The sequence below is a fragment of the Rattus norvegicus genome, chromosome 4, assembly GCF_036323735.1.
Source record: "Rattus norvegicus strain BN/NHsdMcwi chromosome 4, GRCr8, whole genome shotgun sequence".
Taxonomy (NCBI): domain Eukaryota; kingdom Metazoa; phylum Chordata; class Mammalia; order Rodentia; family Muridae; genus Rattus; species Rattus norvegicus.
Genome location: NC_086022.1, coordinates 159,258,065 through 159,279,253, shown reverse-complemented (window position 1 = coordinate 159,279,253; position 21,189 = coordinate 159,258,065). Strand labels below are relative to the sequence as shown.

Here is a 21,189-nt window from a genome sequence, read left to right as displayed (position 1 = left end):
ATTATGTTCTTCAAGCCAGACTGATCCAAAGGAACACTTCCTAACTTTCAGCCCACACATATTCCATCAGACCACGTGGCAATCTTTAAAAAGACTAGTTTAACTAAGTGTATGGTTGTGTGCGTGTGTGCGTGTGTGTGTGTGTGGCGGGGTATGTATGTGAAGGCCAGAGACATTGGATCCCCTAGAGATGGAGTTATAGATGGTGGTGAGTCACCTTTTGTGGGTGCCAAAAACCAAGCCTGAGTCCCCTGCAAGTACACGAGGTCCTTAACCACTGACCCATCTCTCTGGCCTCCGATTTGCATTTTATATAAAGCATGTAACAATTAGTCCCATGTCTTCCTGTATTAAGTGTTCTCTTTTCCTTAGATTCCACAAGATAGTGCTAGCTGGGTGTGGTAGCCCTCACCTGTAATCCCAGCACTTAGGAGGCTGGGAAAGGAGTGACTTTGAGACAGCCTGGCCTACATAGAAAGACTGCTTCACAGCAAAAGCAGCCACAGCAAAGACCCAGAGTAACTCAGCAGACTCTGCTCAGTTGTTAAAGTTACGTTTATTCTACAGAATTCTAGATAGCTGCTAGTAAACTGCAGAACTGCCAAGACTCCAAGTCGGGGGGGGGGGGGGGTTGGGGATTTAGCTCAGTGGAAGAGCGCTTGCCTAGCAAGGGCAAGGCCCTGGGTTCGGTCCCCAGCTCCGAAAAAAAAAGAAAAAAAAAAACCGACTCCAAGTCGGACTTTATTGTTTTAGATTTATTAATTTATTAATAATTTATTTTATATGTATGCTCGTTTGCCTGCATACATACATTCATGCACCATGTGCCTGTTCTGTGCAAGTAGAGGTCAGAAGAGGGCGTCAGATCTCTCTAGAGCAGGAGTTACAGATGGTATGTGGGTGCTGGGAATGGAGCTAGATCTTTTAGAAGAACAGCCAGTGCTCTTAATCGCTGAGCCATCTCTCCATCACCTGCAAGAGGGAGTCGCCGGGGTCACAAGCTGGGTCTTAAAGCAGTTTGCTCCACCAGTCCACCTTCCAAGACCTTCCAATAAATAATGAGCCAAACCCGACCAGCAACAAATCCCATAACGTAGTATTTCTTGCTTCTCTTAGTGTCTTTCCTCTCATCCATCCCCCTTTTGCTTCTTAGGGATGGTCTACAATTCCTTTGCATCCAGACATCTAGTTGCTTTAAGGACTTAAAGGCCAGCCCAGCCTCCCTCCCGCTTCTCAGCGCTGCTGTTATAATTAGACCATTGTTTTATGTCCCCCGACAATTAAGTCCGTGACACTCTCTTCTCGCCTCCTCCAGGTTCCTGGGATTAGGAATTTGGCCTCGTAACCTGGCAACCACTGCACTACCCGCTGAGGGTGGAAATAGGGGCGTTAGGGTTTGTGCTTTGCGGTTGAGGTGCTCCAGGCTCTCAACGGAAGCTGGCTGCAAAGCTAAGCATCCCGCCCCCGTTGCCATAACAACAGTATATAACTCCTGCTACCCCGTTGCGTCTTCCGAAAAAAACAGTCCTGGCCTCTCAGCACAAAGATCTTCTTCATAACTACTTCTAGAGGAGCAGAGTCAGGGTCTGCTCCCACTTCTGAAGGCGAACTGGGTTGGAGGGTTGAAGACGTTATCGTGTCAGGGAAATGGTGGTGTTAAGCAGGGAGATCGCATTAGAAGAATAGGGGTTGGGGGTGGAAGAGAACCTGGAAGTGAGGTGTGGGTAAGGAAGGGGAGAAGGAGTTGGTAGGGGAGATTTTAGGAGGACATGTAGAACTGGATTAAAGGGAATTCAGGAAGGAGGACGCTGGGCTGCTGGGGCAGAGTTGGAGGCAAGGAAAGGCAGGAACAGTTTGGGAGTGTGGGAAAGTGTCCCGAAGGGAGCCGGGAGCGGGGGGAGGGGCGGGGGGCTCCAAGCAGAGACTGGGAGTCCAAAGACGCTCTCCAACATGAGGAAAGATATGCAGTTGGGAGTTCAGAGGTGACAGAGGCTGTATGTGTAGGGTACCCGTAAGTGGATGTGAGGGACTGGAGGGCTGGTGGGCGTGGGAGCTAAGACCTCCTTTCTTAGGACCAGGACTGAGTTTCGTCTGACTCCGGAGCGCAGGGGAGAGAAAGATGTCGGATGAAGATGATGTGGAAGATGACTTTGATCAGGAGCCGGATGAAGTGGAAAAAGAAGAGGATGACAATGAGATGGAGGACTGGGAAGACGACTACAGGAAGGAGGGGGAAGAAGTCTCTGAGGAAGTGAGAGCCGGGACCAGGGCTCCCCGGGCTCAGGACTAGAGGGGGACTGCAAAGGGATGCCTGAATTACCCACCTCTTGCAGTGGCTGCCCACCCCCCTCACGGAGGCCATGATGAAGGAAGGGCTTTCATTACTCTGCAAGATTGGCAGTGGACTGGCTCACGCTTATATTAAGCTGGAGGTTAAGGACAGGTGAGGACTGAGAGACGGGAGCATCACGTGCCTTCCCTCTCTCTCTCCTGAGTGTTTTGGCTAGAGCTCTCTCTCTGGTCCCAAGCTGATGGGAAGAAATGGTGGGGATTTGCTTTTCAGAACTTCCGGGACTCTTTGGTGACTGGGAGGGTGACTTAGCAGTAGAGAGCTTGCCTAGAATACACAAGGCTCCGGGTTCACCCCCCAGCGCCAAGACAACACATTAAAGCTTCCGTGGGGGGTTGGGGATTTAGCTCAGTGGTAGAGCGCTTGCCTAGCAAGCGCAAGGCCCTGGGTTCGGTCCCCAGCTCTGGAAAAAAAAAAAAAACTTCCGTGGGAAGCTCTGGCATCCTTTCATAGTGGAGTCTCAGAGATGTAGCTTAGTGGTTAGGAGGCAAGGTACTAGTTTTGATCTCTGCACTGAAAAACAAGAAGAAAAACCCCACTTGCCTCTTCTTTCCCTTCCCTCTCCGTCATCCAGTACAAGCTATCTCTGCGTTGCTCTCTGTCCGAACATCTCTGTTCTTGCTGCATTTGAACTCACTCAGTTTTAGCCCAGGAAGGCCACAGCCTTGTTATTCTGCTGCTTCAGGGTCCTAGGTAGTAGTAGCTGGGTCTGTAGGTCTGAACTAGTAGGCCTAGCACAAATGTTCTTATCCTTTATGGTGGATCTTCTCCTGGCCCCCCAATCTCCTAGGGACCTCACAGACATCTCCTTACTGCGCTCCTACATCCACCTCCGCTACGTGGATATTTCTGAGAACCATATCACAGACATGTCACCACTCAACAGTCTCACTCACCTACTGTGGCTCAAGGCAGACGGCAATCAGCTCCGGAGCGCCCGGCTGAACGAACTGCCCTACCTGCAGATCGCCAGTTTCTCCTACAACCAGATCACAGACACCGAAGGCATCATCCATCCCCGTCTGGGAAGCCTGGATCTCAAAGGTGGGTTCTTAGGAAGACACACACAGAACTTCCCTTCCTTGCATGGAGCTGACAGAAATAGGCAGTATATGCTATGAGCCACACAGCCATCTGTATACAGGCATTCATTGGTTAAGACACGTGCTGGGCCGGGACTTTGACGCAGCGGTAAAGCCTTGTCTATATACTTATACAGGGCCTAGCTGAAAACAGAGGCCTATTAAAATTAATTGCGTTCTTTTTTAAAAATTTACTTTTAATTACATGTACATGGGCACATGCAGGTGTCTGTGTAGACCAGAAGAAAATGTCAGCTTCTGGGGAATCTGCCTGATGTGGGTGCTGGGAACCGAACCTGGGTCTTCTGAAAAAGCAACCAGGGCTCTTCACCACTGAGTCATCTCTACAGCCTCTCATAAGATTCTTTATGCTGGAGATGCTGACTGAACAAAGCCAGAAGTCTCTATTCTCGTGTAGAGTCCACTCTGTTTAGGGCGCTGAACAGATAACAACATAGTAAGTAGATAGAAGCCGGGTATGAAGGCTCACAACTGGGACCCTACACACTGGAGGTGTGAGCAGGGTTGATGACGTTCAAAGGCAGTCTGGGTCAGCTTGGCTCGCAGGGTGAGACCCTGTCTAAAGAACAAAGCATAACTCAAAAAGGAGGTAAATTCTATAGAAAATAGAGTGGAGAAAGATTGTAAAATGCACAAGTGCCATTCTCTCTCTCTCTCTCTCTCTCTCTTCTGGTACAAGGGACTGAATCTAGGATCTTGTGCATGCTAAACAAGCACTCTTCTGTCGAGCCATATCCCAGCCCTATTATGACTTTTTATTTCATTTTTTAAAAGATTTTTAAAGGTTAGCATGTTTATGCATTTTTTGCATGAGTGCTTTGTCTGCATGTAGGCCTGCACACCAGAGGATGGCATTGGATTCCATTATGGATGGTGTGGTGATTTGAATATGCTTGGCCCATGGGAAGTGGCACTTTTAGGAGGTGAAGCCTTGTTGGAGGAGGTGTGGCCTTGTTAGAGGAAGTGTGTCACTGTGGAGGTGGGACTTTGAGGTCTCACATATATGCTTAAGTCTGCTGGTTTGATACAGAGTCTCCTCCTGGCCGCCTTCTGATCAAGAGCTCTCAGCTCCTTCAGCACCATATCTGCCTTTCAGACATGGTAATGGACTGAACCTCTGAAACTGTAAGCCAGTCCCAATTAAAGAGTTGCCTTGGTCATCGTGTCTCTTCATGGTAATATCCGACAGCCCCAAAGTCCATATTTCTCCAAACAAAAACATGATCAGGCTTGTCAGAGCAACACCCCCGTCCTGGTACCAACTTCTGTCTTAGTTAAGGTTTCGTTGCTGTGAAGAGACACCATGGGCCAAGAATTTCAAACCACCATGTGAGCCACCACGTGACTGCTAGGGATGGAACTCAGAGCCTCTGGGAGAGCAGGCAGTGCTCTGAGCCATTAAATTCATCTCTTCAACCCCAGAATTTACTTTTAATTTTGGGGAGAGGGGCATCTTGTAAATTTCTGAAGCTGCACTTGAACTCACTCAGTTGTAGCCCAGGAAGGCCGTAGCCTTGTTATTCTGCTGCCTCAGGGTCCTAGGTAGAAGTAGCTGGGCCTACAGGTCTGAATTGTAGGCCCAGCACAAATGACAATTTTAAACTGGTTGTTTAGGTGAAATGCCACCTGACCAAAGGTATGCAGGGAAGAAGGACGTCGGCCATGAGTGTTGCTCAGGCATTAGCAATTCATTCTCAAAGTATAGATGGGCAAACCCAGGTCTACTTGCCTCAGAGCTCCCTCACCTTCCACCCCACATCAGAGCGGGAGAAGATACGGGGTCAGGGGAAAGCAACATGTCTCCTGCTGAACCTTCACCATGGCCCTTTGCGATCTCGATTCCCTCTTTTCTGATAGGGAACCGCATCCACCAGGTGACTGGTCTGGACCCCGAAAGACTGACTAACCTGCACACCCTGGAGCTTCGAGCGAACCAGCTGGAAACCACAATAGGAATCAACCTTCCCAAGCTAAAGAATCTCTACCTGGTAGCTCATGGGTCCTCGGGTGGCACAGGGAAGGGAGCAGCCTTGGCTTCTGGTAGGCTTAGCTAGTAGCTTCAGCACCGTGGTGGTGACAAGGCCCACACGGGGTCTGATACTGTGGAAACATAAAATTAAAACAGTAAGTACAGGCTCATGCTTACAGTGGTAGCGCTTGGGAGGCTGGGTAAGGAGGACTGCTGAGAGCTAGAGGCCAGCCTGGGCTACAGAATAAGACCCTGTCTCTCAGAGGGAAGCGAGTAGGAAAGAGGGAGAGAGGAAGGCAGGGCTACAATATATGATGTGTGATATAGGTTGTTGCAAAACGTGCTTTTCAGGTACAGAGAATGGGCAAAGAAATAAATATCCATTTATTTATTGAGATGGTTTTTTTTTTTTCTCTTTTGTTCAGAGCTGGGGACCGAACCCAGGGCCTTGCGCTTGCTAGGCAAGCGCTCTACCACTGAGCTAAATCCCCAACCCCCCTATTGAGATGGTTTTATGTAGCCCAGGTTAACCTGAAATCACTGTGTAACTGAGGATGACCTTGAACTCCCCTGATCCTTCTGCCTCCACCTCCCAAGTGCCAGAATTCTAGTATGTATCATTATAATGTGTGTGTGTGTGTGTGTGTGTGTGTGTGTGTGTGTGTGTGTGTGTGTGTTGGTTTTTCTTTTAAGACAGAGTTTCTCTGTGTAACTCTGGCTATCCTGGAACTCTCTCTGTAGACCAGGCTGGCCTTGAACTCAGAGATCCAACTGCCTCTGCCTCTGCCTCCCACGTGCTGGAATTAAAGGCGTGCGCCACCACTGCCTGGCTCGCCTGATCTTTTTTTTTTTTTTTTCTATTCTTTTTTTCAGTGCTGGGGACCAAACCCAGGGCCTTGCGCTTGCTAGGCAAGCGCTCTACCACTGAGCCAAATCCCCAACCCCTCGCCTGATCTTTTTATGTCTGCAGAAACCGAAGACCCCGAATGTATTTGCCTAGTCGCTGTTCTATTGCTGTGAAGACACACCATGGTCAAGGCGACTGCCCAGCTAACATCGAATAGTTTTGTTTTATGTGTTTATGTCTGCGCGCACACACACCGTGTGTGCATACAGGTGTGCAACTGTGCTGTGTGTGGAAGCCCAAGGAGAACTTCAAGCATTTTCCTCAGTGGCTTTTGACCATATGTTTTGAGACAGGGTCTCTCAGAGAACCTGAAACTTCACTAATTAATTAGCTTGGCCTAATTAATTAGCTCCAGGGGTCTTGAGTGTCTCTACCCCAATAGCAGGCATTACAGACTGTGTACCCCGCCCCACCCCAACACAAGATTGGCTTTTTATGTGAGTGCTGGGGACAAACACGAGTCCTCATGCTTGCATGACAAGAATTTTACTGACCAAGCCTTGCCCATGGCCCATGTTCTGTTGTTGTTAAGGGTCATACCATGTAGCCCTGACTGGCCTATATGAGTCGGGCTGGCCTAGAACTCACAGCAGTCCTCTTGTCTCAGTCTTCTAAGTGCCAGGATATGTATGTGCCACCAGATCTTGTTTTTATTATTTTCCTTAAAAAATATTTTCATGTGTGTGTTTTATCTACATGTATGTGTGTTTGTGTAGCACCATGTGTGTGCCTGGTGCCCCTAGAGATCAGGAGTGAGGCTAGATCCCCTGAAACTGGAGTTACAGGCAGGTTGTGTGCTGTCACGGGTGCTGGGAACGAAACCTGGGTCTTCTAAAAGAACAGTAGATGCTCTTAACTGCTGACCCATTGCTCTGGCCCCAAGTTCACTTTTATTTTTGAGACAGGATCTCCCTGCACAGCCTACACTGGCCTGACTCCTTAACAGGGTCAGGCTTTCCTTCTGATCCATTCTCCAAGTGAGTGCTGGGGTCACACTGGGCACCACCATACCAGCCAGGCTCTAAGTTCTGTCCATTTACCCTGGATGACATGCTGACTTCTGGAACGTACTACAGCCATTTCTCTGTTAGTGAGTGGGGCTCCTGGGACAAGGGCAGATCTAATCAGCTCTTCTGGAATTAGAGAGCCTTGATGGGATGAATAGATGGGTCTGTCTTGGTTTTGCTTCTTTTGTATTGGGGTTTGAAACCAGTGTCTTATACGTGCTGTAGGAGAGCTCTACCTCCAAGGCTTCCTCTCTGGCCCAGAAACATCTCTCCTGACAGATTTATTGTTGTTCTGGGAAATCTAGCTTTTGGGCTTCTTTGTCTATTTTTTTAAAAATTTATTAATTTATTATGTATACAGCATTCTGCCCGCCTGTATATCTGCAAACTGAAAGAAGGCAGTGGATCCCATTACTGATGGTTGTGAGCCACCATGTTGCTGCTGGGAATTGAACTCAGGACCTCTGAGCCATCTCTCCAGCCCTTCTTTTTCTTTTTTTTTAGTTAAAATTGCTTTACAATTACTTCTAACTTTGTGTGCGGGGCAAGCACAGCACGGCCTGAGAATGAGCGACAAGCATTGGCTCTCGTTCCACCGTGTGGGTACAGGGGAATGAACTCAGGTTGTTGGGCATGGCTGCCAACACCTTCCTCACTGAGCAGTCCCGATGACCCCTTTGTCTTTTTTATTGGGGGGGGAAGGGGTGATATTTGAGCTAAGGTAGTAGTCCAGGCAGGCCTGGAGACTTCCTGAGGTAGCTCAGGTTTGCTTCTACACCATGACACTTTTCCTGCTTCTGTCTCCTGAATACTACTAGGATTTTGGAGGATGGGCCACCACACCTAGGTCTGCACTTCTTCCTTCTCTACATCGCACCATCTGTCCCCACTCCCCTTCTCTACACCCACACTGCTTGCTACTCGCTACTCAGATTTCTCCTTGGCTTCATCCTTTTCCTGCTCCCTCTCTCTGCTCCCCACTCTGGGTTAATGTTACCATCTGCTGGGACGTAGGCTCAAAACCTGCTGAAGAAGGTGGAAGGCCTGGAAAACTTGAGCAACCTGACCACTCTGCATCTGCGAGACAACCAGATTGAAACTCTGGACGGCTTCTCCAAGGAAATGAAGTCTCTGCAGTACCTCAACTTGAGGTATGCGTGCGCATCCTCGTGAAGACCTGCCTCCCACCTGTCCGTCACCTCTCCCAGGGACCGGCAGCTGGGTCCTGGCCTTGTCCTTCTGCTCTTGTCCTCTACTGTCCTTTTTTCCGAATTTGCCTTGAAGTGCAACACAAAGGTCTTCGCATTAATTCAATCTATAATGAATAAGACTATACTGTTTTTAGTGGGGCTTTTTCTGTGTTTTAGAAACACCTAAAAGAATCAGAAGTGAACCATTTTCCTCTTTTTCCTTTCTTTTCTGTTTTGTATTGTTTTTCCCATTTTTTTTTCCTGTGTAGCCCAGCTGTCCTGGTTTGTAGACCAGGCTGGCTTCGAAATCACGGAGCTCAACCTGCCTCTCCTCTGCCTGCTCAGTGCTGGGAATGAAGGCACCGCCACCGTCCACCACCACGGGGCTTCTTTCTTCACTGCGATGTTCCCCAGGCTGGCCCAGTCTCTCGGACTCAGCCTCCTGCACAGCTGAGGTTACCCACCACTATGGCTGTTTTTCAGTGACTCACAGTCTGACTCCAGCACTCTTTTCCTGGCTGTATCCTATGTAAATGCCTTTCTCCCTCTCCTATGCCAGTTACCCTTTCCATTCATTCCTTGTCTCTTTTCTCTAAGCTGAACACTCCCTGTGAAGGACCGCCTTTACCTACGATAGTTTAACATACGATGTAGCCCAGCAGAGGGGGGTGGCGGGATGCGCCTGGGATCCCAGAACTCAGGAGGCAGAGGCAGGCAGATCTCTGAGTTTGAGGCCAGCCTGGTCTGCAGAGTGATTTTCAGGACAGCCAGGGCTACACAGTAGAAGTCTGTCTTGGAAGGAAGGAAGGAAGGAGAGAAGGAAGGAAGGAAGGAAGGAGGGAAGGAAGGAAGGAAGGAAAAAACTTCAAGGCCAGATGCTGTAGCATATGCCTATAGTCTAGGGCTTGGAAGTCAACGGCGGCAGGAGAATTGATGCAAGTGTGAGGGAGAAGCCAGATCCATACGGTGCGTAGTTCTGTGCCAGCCAGGGGTACACAGTGGGATTCAGTCAACAGCACTAACAGTAACAAAAAAACCAGATGTGTGGCTCATACCTATAATTCCAGCACTCAGGAACCCGAGGCAGGAGGATTTCTGTGAGATTGAGGCCAGCCTGGACTGCAGAGCCAGACTCTGTCACACCCCTCCTCCACACACACACACACACACACACACACACACACACACACACACACACACAAAGATACACACACACAGAGACACACACACAGAGACACACACACAGAGACACACACGTGCGCGCACGCACACACACAACATCACAACATGCACACACGTGCTCGCACACACGTGCTCGCACACACGCGCGCGCACGCACACACACACGGAAGGAGGAAGGAGGAAGGAGGAGATGGATGAACACATGCAGGGTCAGAGGGATTTTTCTCTAAGCTCCTCTTTTCTGATGGACAATTCTTTCAATTTTTTTTGTGGTTCTATCAATCAAACCCAGGGCTGTGTGCATGTGAAATCTGTACCCCATCACTGAGCCCAACACAACGCCAGTAGAGCTCAGAGTGAGGAGTGCTCCTTGAGGCCCAGGGCACCTATGGAGATCAGTCTGCAATACTTAACACTGGATTCATAAATGTTCGAAACCACAGAGTTTTGGAAAGAAGAACATTACAAGACTGAGCTTTTTATTCAAGCTGGGGGGCTCAATCCATCCTTAGCTCTGGGTTCCTTACTGAAGGAAGCACTCCCACCCCACAGTACCCCACTCTTAGCTCTGAGCTCCTCCTCTGCTCGCCCAATCCTTCCAACCCCCTATGGTGGTATGGCTGACACAGAAAATGTCTGCTCCTGTATGGGACATTTGCCCCTCTTCTCCAAATATAAGACAGGATGAGGCCTAGCTTTTGCTGCTCCAAAGTTTTAAAAGAACACATTGCACGGCATTTAGGGACTCTAAAGGGTGGAGGAGGAATGAGGGAATTGCATCATGCCAAGGCTGGTCCTCATCCATCACTGCTTCCAGGGCCCAGAGTGGCTTCCAGGAGGTATTCTTACAAAGGAAGCCCGATCTGTAGCTAACACTCAGAGCCCATTTTCCTGCGTTAACCCCTCCCGACCTCATATACAGGAGTAACATGATCAGTGACCTGGGGGAGCTGGCCAAACTGCGGGACCTGCCCAAGCTGAGGGCCTTGGTGCTGCTGGACAACCCCTGTGCCGATGAGACTGACTACCGCCAGGAGGCCCTGGTGCAGATGGCACACCTAGAGCGCCTAGACAAAGAGTACTATGAGGACGAGGACCGGGCAGAAGCTGAGGAGATCCGACAGAGGCTGAAGGAGGAACAGGAGCAAGAACTCGACCCGGACCAAGACATGGAACCGTACCTCCCGCCAACTTAGTGGCACCTCTAGCCTGCAGGGACAGTAAAGGTGATGGCAGGAAGGCAGCCCCCGGAGGTCAAAGGCTGGGCACGCGGGAGGAGAGGCCAGAGTCAGAGGCTGCGGGTATCTCAGATATGAAGGAAAGATGAGAGAGGCTCAGGAAGAGGTAAGAAAAGACACAAGAGACCAGAGAAGGGAGAAGAATTAGAGAGGGAGGCAGAGGACCGCTGTCTCTACAGACATAGCTGGTAGAGACTGGGAGGAAGGGATGAACCCTGAGCGCATGAAGGGAAGGAGGTGGCTGGTGGTATATGGAGGATGTAGCTGGGCCAGGGAAAAGATCCTGCACTAAAAATCTGAAGCTAAAAATAACAGGACACGGGGTGGAGAGGCGAAAGGAGGGCAGAGTGAGGCAGAGAGACTGAGAGGCCTGGGGATGTGGGCATTCCGGTAGGGCACACAGTTCACTTGTCTTCTCTTTTTCCAGGAGGCCAAAGATGCTGACCTCAAGAACTCATAATACCCCAGTGGGGACCACCGCATTCATAGCCCTGTTACAAGAAGTGGGAGATGTTCCTTTTTGTCCCAGACTGGAAATCCGTTACATCCCGAGGCTCAGGTTCTGTGGTGGTCATCTCTGTGTGGCTTGTTCTGTGGGCCTACCTAAAGTCCTAAGCACAGCTCTCAAGCAGATCCGAGGCGACTAAGATGCTAGTAGGGGTTGTCTGGAGAGAAGAGCCGAGGAGGTGGGCTGTGATGGATCAGTTCAGCTTTCAAATAAAAAGGCGTTTTTATATTCTGTGTCGAGTTCGTGAACCCCTGTGGTGGGCTTCTCCATCTGTCTGGGTTAGTACCTGCCACTATACTGGAATAAGGGGACGCCTGCTTCCCTCGAGTTGGCTGGACAAGGTTATGAGCATCCGTGTACTTATGGGGTTGCCAGCTTGGTCCTGGATCGCCCGGGCCCTTCCCCCACCCGTTCGGTTCCCCACCACCACCCGCGCTCGTACGTGCGTCTCCGCCTGCAGCTCTTGACTCATCGGGGCCCCCCGGGTCACATGCGCTCGCTCGGCTCTATAGGCGCCGCCCCCTGCCCACCCCCCGCCCGCGCTGGGAGCCGCAGCCGCCGCCACTCCTGCTCTCTCTGCGCCGCCGCCGTCACCACCGCCACCGCCACCGGCTGAGTCTGCAGTCCTCGAGGTGAGGCCCGTATCGGGCCGCATCCCCTTACTCTGTCCTTGCCGCGTCCACTCCCCGTTATCCTGGGCTTAGCGCCCCCGGGTGTGTGTGTGTGTGTGTGTGTGTGTGTGTGTGTGTGTGTGTGTGTGTGTGTGTGTGTGACGCTGCGTACCTGTCACCTGCCTTCCCTGGCACCCTCCATCCCCGGCCTTCGCGGACAGCTCCCGGCTTTCTGGCTGTCACCTCCTCCTGGTTTAGGTACCAGCTTCTCTCTCTCTCTCTCTCTCTCTCTCTCTCTCTCTCTCTCTCTCTCTCTCTCTCTCTCTCTCTCTCTCTCTCTCTCTCTCTCTCTCTCCCTGCACCCGCTTCTCTAACTGCACGGTTCCACCCTCGCCTGCCCCTCTCCCCATGCCTGTATTCGTCCAGGGTCCGGCCGATTTGTTTCTTAAGTTCGATGTCTCCGCAGGCGGCGCGTGTTTTCCTGGCACGTTCATTTTTGCTTTGCGTTTGCGAAGATACCCTCTCATCCTTCCTTGGCTGCTTCAGACTTGCTCTAGACTCGTCCTTTGGTCTCTCCTTTTCCCCTCTCTCTGACATTTCATTTTCTCCGATGCTTGAGGGAGGGAGAGGAGGAGTGGGAATTTTGTCTGGGGATAGAAAAGATGATGGGTCTACTTCATCATTTCCTACTGTAGCCCCTAGGGACTGGAGACCTGGCCCCAGACTCCTCTTGAAATGAGGAACTCGTATTTGGGAGAGAGGTGACGACCCTGGAGTGTTTTCTAAACCTTGTGTGTGTGGGCTGTCAAGTTGGGGCTCCGCCTGCCCAGACAACCCCTCTTCTTTCTGTTCCAAGATTCAAGGGAAAAAAATGTTAATCTGGCAGCCATCCCGCCTGGGGAAATCTAGGGGAACCCCACTGGTCGGTGAAGCTGCTGAGGGGCAAAGAAATCGCTGCCTGCCCCTCCGCTCTTCACTGCGATGTTCTCCTATCTTGTCATGAGATGTACCCCGCCCCTACTGCGGTGACCTCCCCTTCCTCACTGCATTGACCTTCTCTCTCCACGGGCAAGGGAGAACCCCTTCTACAGTGTCTGATTGCAGCCTGCTCCTCCCCACCCCCTACCCACTGCAGTAACCTCTTTCCCAGCCCTCCCAGCCTCTGGCCCCTCCCACTGGCCTCAGGCTCCACCCTTCTAAGCCTCTTATCTGTCTCCTTCCCTCTTGTCCACCCAAGGAGATCCCAGCCATCATGTCTATACAGAAGATCTGGGCCCGAGAGATCTTGGACTCCCGTGGGAATCCCACCGTGGAGGTGGATCTCCATACTGCCAAAGGTGATGAGGAGCGTGGACTGTCTGTAGCTCCTACTTCCCCTACGCTAGGTCTGGAAAGGGTTGAGGTCTTCCTTCAAATCCAGGCATGGGGTGCTAGGTCAGGTTCCCAAGGCTGGTTTGTGGAGTCTGATCCTCCTTGGCTCGTTGATCCAGGTTAGGTGGGTCTATGTTTTAGTTCAGAGTGAGAAAGGTCCTGCCTGTGTGAGCACAGGAGCACGCATGCTCTGTCTAGCATAGGTCTGTTTCTGTGGCCTCCCACTTGTGCCTATGAGGCCTCAGTTGGGCGGATGAGGTGGCCCGGCTTGTGCAGCTGGCATGGCGTCTGTGAGAGTGTGTGCATCTGTGTGCAGTGTCAGGTATCCGTGTAAGAGGAAGTATGGATGTGGCAGGCAGGAGTCTAGGCTAGAGAGCTCAGAGAAGCCTTGGCCCCAGAGTGTCCTCCCCTTTCCTCATCACATGTCTTTTTCCAGGTCTTTTCCGGGCTGCAGTCCCCAGTGGGGCCTCCACTGGCATCTATGAGGCCCTGGAGCTAAGGGATGGGGACAAACAGCGTTACTTAGGCAAAGGTGATGACTCTCCTCTCCCAGCAGGCCCCAGTCCCCTAGATGCCTTGCCCTGCCTCTCCTCAGTCTCCACCCCCTCTCCTGGCCTGAGCAGCCCCTTTCCCTTTCTCTAGGTGTCCTGAAGGCTGTGGACCACATCAACAGCACCATCGCACCGGCCCTCATCAGCTCAGTGAGGCCCGCTCTTTCCTGGGGGTGGCTGCTAGGCCAGAATCTTACAAGAAACCTTGGGTCCAGGGAGGAACGAGGGGAGGCAAAAACAAACAAACAAACAAACAAACAAACAACTCCACACACACACACACCCCTTCCCTCCCCCCCCCCCACTCTTTAGGAATTGTGGTTACAAATGCAAGGGTTGGGAAAATACTTCTTACTGCCCCTGTTGAAATTCAAGATCCCAAAAGCTGGTAGGGCAGGGATCTGGCAGTGCCCTGCTCAGACATAAGGCTTTGTGTGAATGGACCCTCAGTCTTAGGCTCCAGCCTCCATCTTGACTCTGGGTAATGGGGGCTCTGCCCACAGGGCCTCTCTGTGGTGGAGCAGGAGAAGCTGGACAACCTGATGCTGGAGTTGGATGGGACTGAGAACAAATGTAAGTAGGGAGGGCAGGTGGAATAGCTAAGCACAGAGAACTGAGGAGCCATGCTGGGGACACTTGGACTGTCAGAGAACCTCCTTCTCCCTCACCCAAAGCCACTGTAGTGTGTGTGTGTGTGTGTGTGTGTGTGTGTGTGTGTGTGTGTGTGACTGTGACACTAGACAGGAGGAAAAACTTCCTAAAGCAGGATGACAGGGGCTGGCATGGGGTAGTCTGGGGGATGCTTAGGAAGAGGTGAGGCCTTCCCTTACTTGTCATCTCTGTCCCCAACCCCACTGCTTTTGGGAGGTGCAGGGTGGGGAGCCTCCTTTACTGGATTTTTCTGGGGAGTATAGGTAGGGGCAGGGGCTACAAGAGAGGGGGACATTTTTACTCGGCGCCTTCCTCTGTGATCTCTCAGCCAAGTTTGGGGCCAATGCCATCCTGGGTGTGTCCCTGGCCGTGTGCAAGGCTGGGGCAGCCGAGAAGGACTTGCCCCTCTATCGCCACATTGCTCAACTGGCTGGGAACTCCGACCTCATCCTGCCCGTGCCGGTGAGCATTGCCCTTGCCTAGCCCCTTCCAGGGGAGGAGGGAGAATGCAACCAAGTGAGGGATGAGGGGAGGAAGGCGAACAGGCAGCTAAAGAGAAAGGACGAGATGTGAGAACTGAGCCTGGCGGCTGGGGATCTCAGGTTGGCATTCTCGGGGGGCAGGAGGAAAGGCTCTGACTCGTCTGACCATCTGTGGCTCCCCAGGCCTTTAATGTGATCAACGGTGGCTCTCATGCTGGGAACAAGTTGGCCATGCAGGAGTTCATGATCCTCCCAGTGGGTGCTGAGAGCTTTCGGGATGCCATGCGACTTGGGGCTGAGGTGTACCACACACTCAAGGGGGTCATCAAGGACAAGTACGGCAAGGATGCCACTAATGTGGGGGATGAAGGCGGCTTTGCCCCCAATATCCTGGAGAACAGCGAAGGTGAGGCCCGGAGCCCTTACCCCAGCTGAATCTCCCGTTAGGAAAGCTGGCACACGCGGGTTTTTGAACTTCTGAAAATCTCAAATGGTAGTAGCCCCTAGGGTGAGCTCCCGGGGCCTTCCTATTTCCCACATAGACCCTGGAGCTCAGTCTGTGACCTGCTGAGCCAAACCTGTTGCATAGGTCCTCACCAGACTGCTGAGAATATTGGTAAGTGGTCTGGGTACGGTCCATTTCATCCTTTAAGGACACAGTCTCAGTTAGATGACATATTCTATGCTCCAGGGGGGTAGTCCACATTGGTACCATTCCCTTCCCAGCCCCTTGGGTGTCCAGGATTCCTACATTCCCTGTGCTGCAGGAGACAAGAACTGTAAAGGCAGTGGTTAAAAGGGAAGGGACTGGCCAGACACTAGCGGCGCCTGCCTTTAATCCTAGCACTTGGAAGGAAGAGGCAGATGGATCTCTGAGTTTGAGGCCAGCCTGGTCTACAGAGCAAGATCCAGGACAGCCAGGGCTACACAGCAAAAGCCTGTCTCGAAAACAAACAAACAAAAACATAAAAAAACAAAACAAGAAGTCAAAGTACTACCTAGGGGTATGGCTCAGGGGTAGAGCGTCTGCTCAGCCTGTTCGAGGCCACCGCACCACACCCAAATGTATACACGGGCACGCACTTACATGTAAGTGCACACACAGTCATAGATTCGTGAAGACTCTGGAATCAGATTACTTGCATTTATTTGAACTCTGGAATCCCCAGCTCTTGGAGGCTGAAGCAGAAGGGTTGCTATGAGTTTAGAGCTTGGGCTATTAATTATTAATAATAAAGAGAAAAGGGAGTAATGATAATAATAAAGACACAGAAGTGGTCTTTTTAAAAGCCAAGCATTTGAGCAGGGCATGGAGGTGCAGACCCTTAATCCCAGGTAGAGGCAGGTACATCTTTGAGTTCAAGGCCAGCCTGGTCTACACAGAGAGTTCAGGGATAGTAGCTGGGGTCACATGGTAAGAACCAGTGTCAAAACAAAACAAGGCGGTGGTGGGGAAGGAATGATCTGAGTTCTAGAAGTATCATCAAGGATTAAATGAGATAATATGTGTAAAATGCTAACACGAGGTGATACCAGAGAAAGCTGGTGGTTAAGGACAGTTTCTGCTTTTGCTGAGGACTCACTCAGGTTTGGTTCACAGCATCCACATGGTTCCAGGGGCTCTAACACTCTCTCCTGGTATCTGGGTGCACCAACATGCATGAGGAGTATACACATACATGCACGTGGGCAAAACACTTGATACACATAACAATTTTTTGAAAGAACACACACACACACACACACACACACACACACACTCACACACACACAAACTCTCTCTGCTAGCCAGGACTGATGGTGCAGTCTAGCATCCCAACCATTTAGAAGCTGAGGCAAGAGAATTGAAAATTCAAGGTATGCTTTAGGTACAGAGTGGGTTCAAGGCCAACCTGAGCAACTTAGACCCTTTCTCAAAATGAGAAAAAAAAAGGGGGGGGGGTAGGAATGAGGCTCAGTGGCAGAGAACTTGCCTCAAATGAATGAGGCCTTAGGTTCAAGCCCCAGCACCAAGAAGCTGTGTGGCTGAGTGGGTGTGGGGAGGGGGACCAACACTAGTAACTAGTAACTAGTAACAGAATTCTACTCTTGTCTCCCTAGGTAGCCTCTCTCCACAGACCCTATTCACACACCCCCTCCAATAGTCCCCCTCCTTCCACTCTGGCTTTTTTCACCCGCCTTCCTTCACACCTATCTCTCCTACTTAAAATCTCACTGGATCTGTCTTTAGCTTTGGAGCTGGTGAAGGAAGCCATTGACAAGGCTGGCTACACGGAAAAGATGGTGATTGGTATGGATGTGGCTGCCTCTGAGTTTTACCGCGATGGCAAATACGACTTGGATTTCAAGTCTCCCGCTGACCCTTCCCGATGCATCACTGGGGACCAGCTTGGGGCACTCTACCAGGACTTTGTCCGGAACTATCCTGGTGAGAGTGAGGGATTCTGGGAGATAGGAAAGGGAAAGAACGGAGATAGGCAGAGGTGAACTTTATGGGGTGCAGAGTCTGGGGCCTGGTGACGTCCTGAAGCAGGGAGAAGAGGCAGTAGGTTCTTACAATGCAGACCTTTGAGACTGTGCATGCAACTGTGACTGGGCTCCTCCGCCTGTTTCAGACCCTGGGCTCTGAGAGCTACTTGAGTCCTAGGGAAAGCACTGGAAGGAGTCGGGGATGGGAAGAACATGAGTGGAGGTGACAGAAAAGTGCCAGGCTTTAGTATCCTTGATTGATGAAGATAGATACTGAATGGAGTCAGCGCGGCTGCCTGGGGCGGGGGCAGGGAGGGGATCACTGAGGTACAGAGTCTCCACAGCTACAAAGGGCCTCCATCCTGCTTCGTGGAGGCAGTTGGCCTCCATCATAGCAGGCTTCTCTGGGAAGAACCAGCCCCCTCTCCACACCCTCTGCAGTGGTCTCCATTGAAGACCCATTCGACCAGGATGACTGGGCAGCTTGGTCCAAGTTCACAGCCAATGTCGGCATCCAGATAGTGGGTGATGACCTGACGGTGACCAACCCCAAGCGCATCGAGCGGGCAGTGGAGGAGAAGGCCTGCAACTGTTTGCTGCTCAAGGTCAACCAGATCGGCTCAGTCACAGAAGCCATCCAAGCGTGAGTGGCTTCTGGCCTCCTCCCACCTTGTGTCTTCAGGACTCCTCTCGAGAGCCCCCCCCTAGCTGGATTCTGCCCTGGAACTCTGGTGAACACTGGCTACCCTTCACACTGTTCTCACTTCTAGTCTCTTCATTCTTCACGCCCTCACGCCCCTAAGTCACCTTCCACCAGGTGCTTCCTGACATAGATCAAGCCCGGGGCTGGGAGGGAAGAGCTGTGCTTCAGGGCAGGTCAGTGCTGGTGTCTGCTCTAGGTGCAAGCTGGCCCAGGAGAACGGCTGGGGGGTTATGGTGAGTCATCGCTCTGGAGAAACCGAGGACACGTTCATTGCAGACCTCGTAGTGGGACTGTGTACAGGTCAGGTGAGTAGAGCCAGTCCGTGGGATCAGGAGAGATCTTTGTGGGGTTAGTGGGTTCTGGGCCCAGGTAGTTACTGTCCTGCCAAAAAAAAATCTGAGTCAGAGAAGTTTCAAGAGTAGAAGTCTGGCCAGGCGTAGTGGTGCACACCTTTAATCCCAGCACTCAGGAGGCAGAGGCAGGTGGATCTCTGTGAGTTTAAGGCCAGTTTGGTTTATATAGTGAGTTTCAGGACAGTCAGGGCTACACTGAGGGACTCCTTAACAAACGAACAGTGAAAAGAGTAGAAGTTCCGAGCTGGTGAGATGGCCCAGGAGGTTCAAGTGCCCGGTGCTAAGCCTGACTGCTAGCTTCAGTTTGATTCATGGGACCCACAGGTTAGAAGGAGAGAACCAACTCCCACCAGTTGTCCTCTGACCTTCCAATGCACACCAGGCAAGAGCAGACCCACAGACATGCATACAGACATGAAATAAAGTATTAATTTTTATAATTAATTAATTAATAATTAATAGATACAAATGCAGATGTTTCAGGGCTGGAGGCTTAGCTCAGTTGCAGGTACTTGCCCAGCATGCGCAAGACCCTGGGTTCCATTAAAAAAAGGGGAGGGGGGAGGTAGGGTATGACCTGCATGCCTTTAGTCCTAGCACTCAGGAGACAGAGGAAGGAGGATTTCTATGAATTCAAGACCAGCCTAGTCTACTTAGCGAGTTCTAGGACGGCTATAGTAAAATTCTGTCCCACAAAAACAAAAAATAGACCTGGACTTGGGGTCACATACCTTTAGCCCCAACACTTCGGGAAGTAGAAGCAGGAGGATCAGGAGTTCAGGGCTAACCTGTCCCATTTGAGGCCAACTTTCATAAAATTGTCTCAAAATAAAAAAAAGTGTGTGTGTGTGTGTGTGTGTGTGTGTGTGTGTGTGTGTGTGTGTGTGTTGTGTTGGGGGTAAAGGGGAGCAAGGTTGTTCTATCAGGTGAAGGAGATCTTTAAACGGCATATCTCCTGGAATGCTTCAGATCAAGACTGGTGCCCCATGCAGATCTGAACGTCTGGCGAAGTACAACCAGCTCATGAGGTGAGGAGGGTCCCTGAGGAACAAGAACCCGAGACCCAGAGCTGAACACCCTATTAGGCCACCATTCCATCTCTTGCATCCAGGAGCTGGATAGTACTGGCTGCCAAGAAAATGGTTTTGTTTAGTGGGTTCAAGGGTGGTGTGACTGACAGATCACTAACGTACCTGAAAACCAGGGAATGTTCACCTTGGGGCAGTCCTCAAGGGAGGAGCCTGGAGGGATCCAGAGAGAAAAGCAGATCTCCTCTCCCCTCCCTCCCCCCTCCCCACTGCTCCACTTCCGGTTCCTCGTCAGGATTGAAGAGGAGCTGGGGGAGGAGGCTCGCTTCGCGGGACACAACTTCCGGAATCCCAGTGTGCTGTGACCCCCTGCTTGCCTGAACACCGGAACATCATCTCATTCTCCTGGAGCCTCTTTCTTGCTGTCCCGACCTGCCATAGTTACCTTGATACCTTGAGCCCCAAGTCACCCAGAACACCTCGACTCACCTGCTCTGGCTGTTCTTGGCTTCCACAACCCCTTGCTGTCTCTACTCTTCCTCCTCTCTGGGCCCCATTTTTGGGGGGATTCCAGTCTGCCCACTTTCCCTTCTATTCTCTCTAATCTTAAAAAAAAAAAAAAAATGACGACTAGAAGAAGCGGGTCCACAGAAGAACCGCCAGCGTCCGACAGGAGCTTCAGGATTGGTGTGTTGGGGCGTTTAAAGTGGGGCCACGTGGCACGTGTGCTTCCCTGCCATCCATGGTGTGTTAAGCCTTGAACTATGCACAGAGCTGGTGTTTGGGGAGTGCTGGATGTGTGTGTGTTCACATTTGTTTGTTTGTTTATTTATTTATTCACTTATTTATTTCTCAGCCTGTCAGTCGTCTGCCATTACTCTACAGTCTGAAAGCATCAGTATTTTCACGTGGTTCCATTTCAAGATGACCTAGGATGGGAGGTTTTGTTAGCATGGGAAAGGTCACAGAAAGGTTAGCAATGGTTTTTCATTTGGTGCACTAACTGAAGCTCGGTACTTTACAGAATGGGGCTGTGTACCCGGGGGACTTTTCTCCTATAACTCTCTCCCCAGCCCTAGGTTCCTCAGTCTTTTTCTCCGGCTGCACCAGAGCGCTGCCTCATTCCCCCGTGCCATGTCCCACAGTTGCCACTGTCTCTGTGGCTTTGAAATGACCACCACTATTAAAGTCTGAATCACAGTGCACACCACCCCTTGTCTGAGGACTTTTACTCTTTGCTCCATATGAGAGGAGGAAGAGAAAGGACTGGATATTGGTGAACCTAGAGAGCAGATCTGGGGAGGGCAAGTCACTGAACTCATGACCAAGTTTGCAGCATTGCTGGCTATGTGGAACCCATGGTCCCCCCTCCCCCAAAGACAGGGTTTCTCTGTGAAGCCCTGGCTGTCCTGGAGCTCACCCTGTAGACCATGCTGGCCCCAAACCTATAGTGATTAGCCTGCCTCTGCCTCTGGGTGCTGGGATTAAAATTGTGTACTGCCACACCTGACCAAAC

At 51.2% G+C, this 21,189-nt stretch overlaps 2 protein-coding genes and 2 long non-coding RNA genes across 8 annotated transcripts; 2 read left to right on the top strand and 2 right to left on the bottom strand.

Moving 5' to 3' along the window:
- Positions 1-740: 740 nt before the first annotated feature.
- On the bottom strand, positions 741-5,557 carry LOC134486638 (uncharacterized). The gene is made up of 2 exons (XR_010065929.1): positions 5,439-5,557; positions 741-4,012 (listed from the first exon to the last, which is right to left on the bottom strand). It is a non-coding gene; the product is annotated as an uncharacterized LOC134486638 (long non-coding RNA).
- Positions 1,490-11,682, top strand: Lrrc23 (leucine rich repeat containing 23). 4 transcript variants are annotated; one of them, NM_001394347.1, is made up of 8 exons: positions 1,490-1,584; positions 2,073-2,251; positions 2,334-2,443; positions 3,141-3,394; positions 5,311-5,441; positions 8,351-8,487; positions 10,631-10,934; positions 11,374-11,680. In NM_001394347.1, the coding sequence occupies exons 2-7, from the start codon at positions 2,120-2,122 to the stop codon at positions 10,902-10,904; spliced, it is 1,038 nt and encodes a 345-aa protein (NP_001381276.1). In that variant the 5' UTR covers positions 1,490-1,584; positions 2,073-2,119; the 3' UTR covers positions 10,905-10,934; positions 11,374-11,680. The 4 variants fall into 4 exon arrangements, 3 of the variants coding, with proteins under 3 accessions (NP_001381276.1, XP_063142207.1, XP_063142208.1); XR_005503236.2 differs by lacking the exons at positions 1,490-1,584; positions 11,374-11,680 and adding an exon at positions 8,796-8,981 and having other exon boundaries at positions 2,118-2,251; positions 10,631-10,751; XM_063286137.1 differs by lacking the exons at positions 1,490-1,584; positions 2,334-2,443 and having other exon boundaries at positions 2,119-2,251; positions 11,374-11,682.
- A 351-nt stretch (positions 11,683-12,033) lies between these two features.
- Eno2 (enolase 2) lies at positions 12,034-20,883 on the top strand. Of its 2 annotated transcripts, none has more exons than NM_139325.4 (12): positions 12,034-12,086; positions 13,303-13,402; positions 13,873-13,968; positions 14,079-14,137; positions 14,491-14,560; positions 14,967-15,100; positions 15,304-15,526; positions 17,351-17,548; positions 18,031-18,232; positions 18,489-18,597; positions 19,615-19,673; positions 19,969-20,883. In NM_139325.4, the coding sequence occupies exons 2-12, from the start codon at positions 13,318-13,320 to the stop codon at positions 20,036-20,038; spliced, it is 1,305 nt and encodes a 434-aa protein (NP_647541.1). In that variant the 5' UTR covers positions 12,034-12,086; positions 13,303-13,317; the 3' UTR covers positions 20,039-20,883. The 2 variants fall into 2 exon arrangements, with proteins under 2 accessions (NP_647541.1, XP_006237392.1); XM_006237330.5 differs by having other exon boundaries at positions 12,043-12,323.
- On the bottom strand, positions 16,251-19,969 carry LOC120102384 (uncharacterized). The gene is made up of 2 exons (XR_005503864.2): positions 19,839-19,969; positions 16,251-18,673 (listed from the first exon to the last, which is right to left on the bottom strand). It is a non-coding gene; the product is annotated as an uncharacterized LOC120102384 (long non-coding RNA).
- Positions 20,884-21,189: the final 306 nt, after the last annotated feature.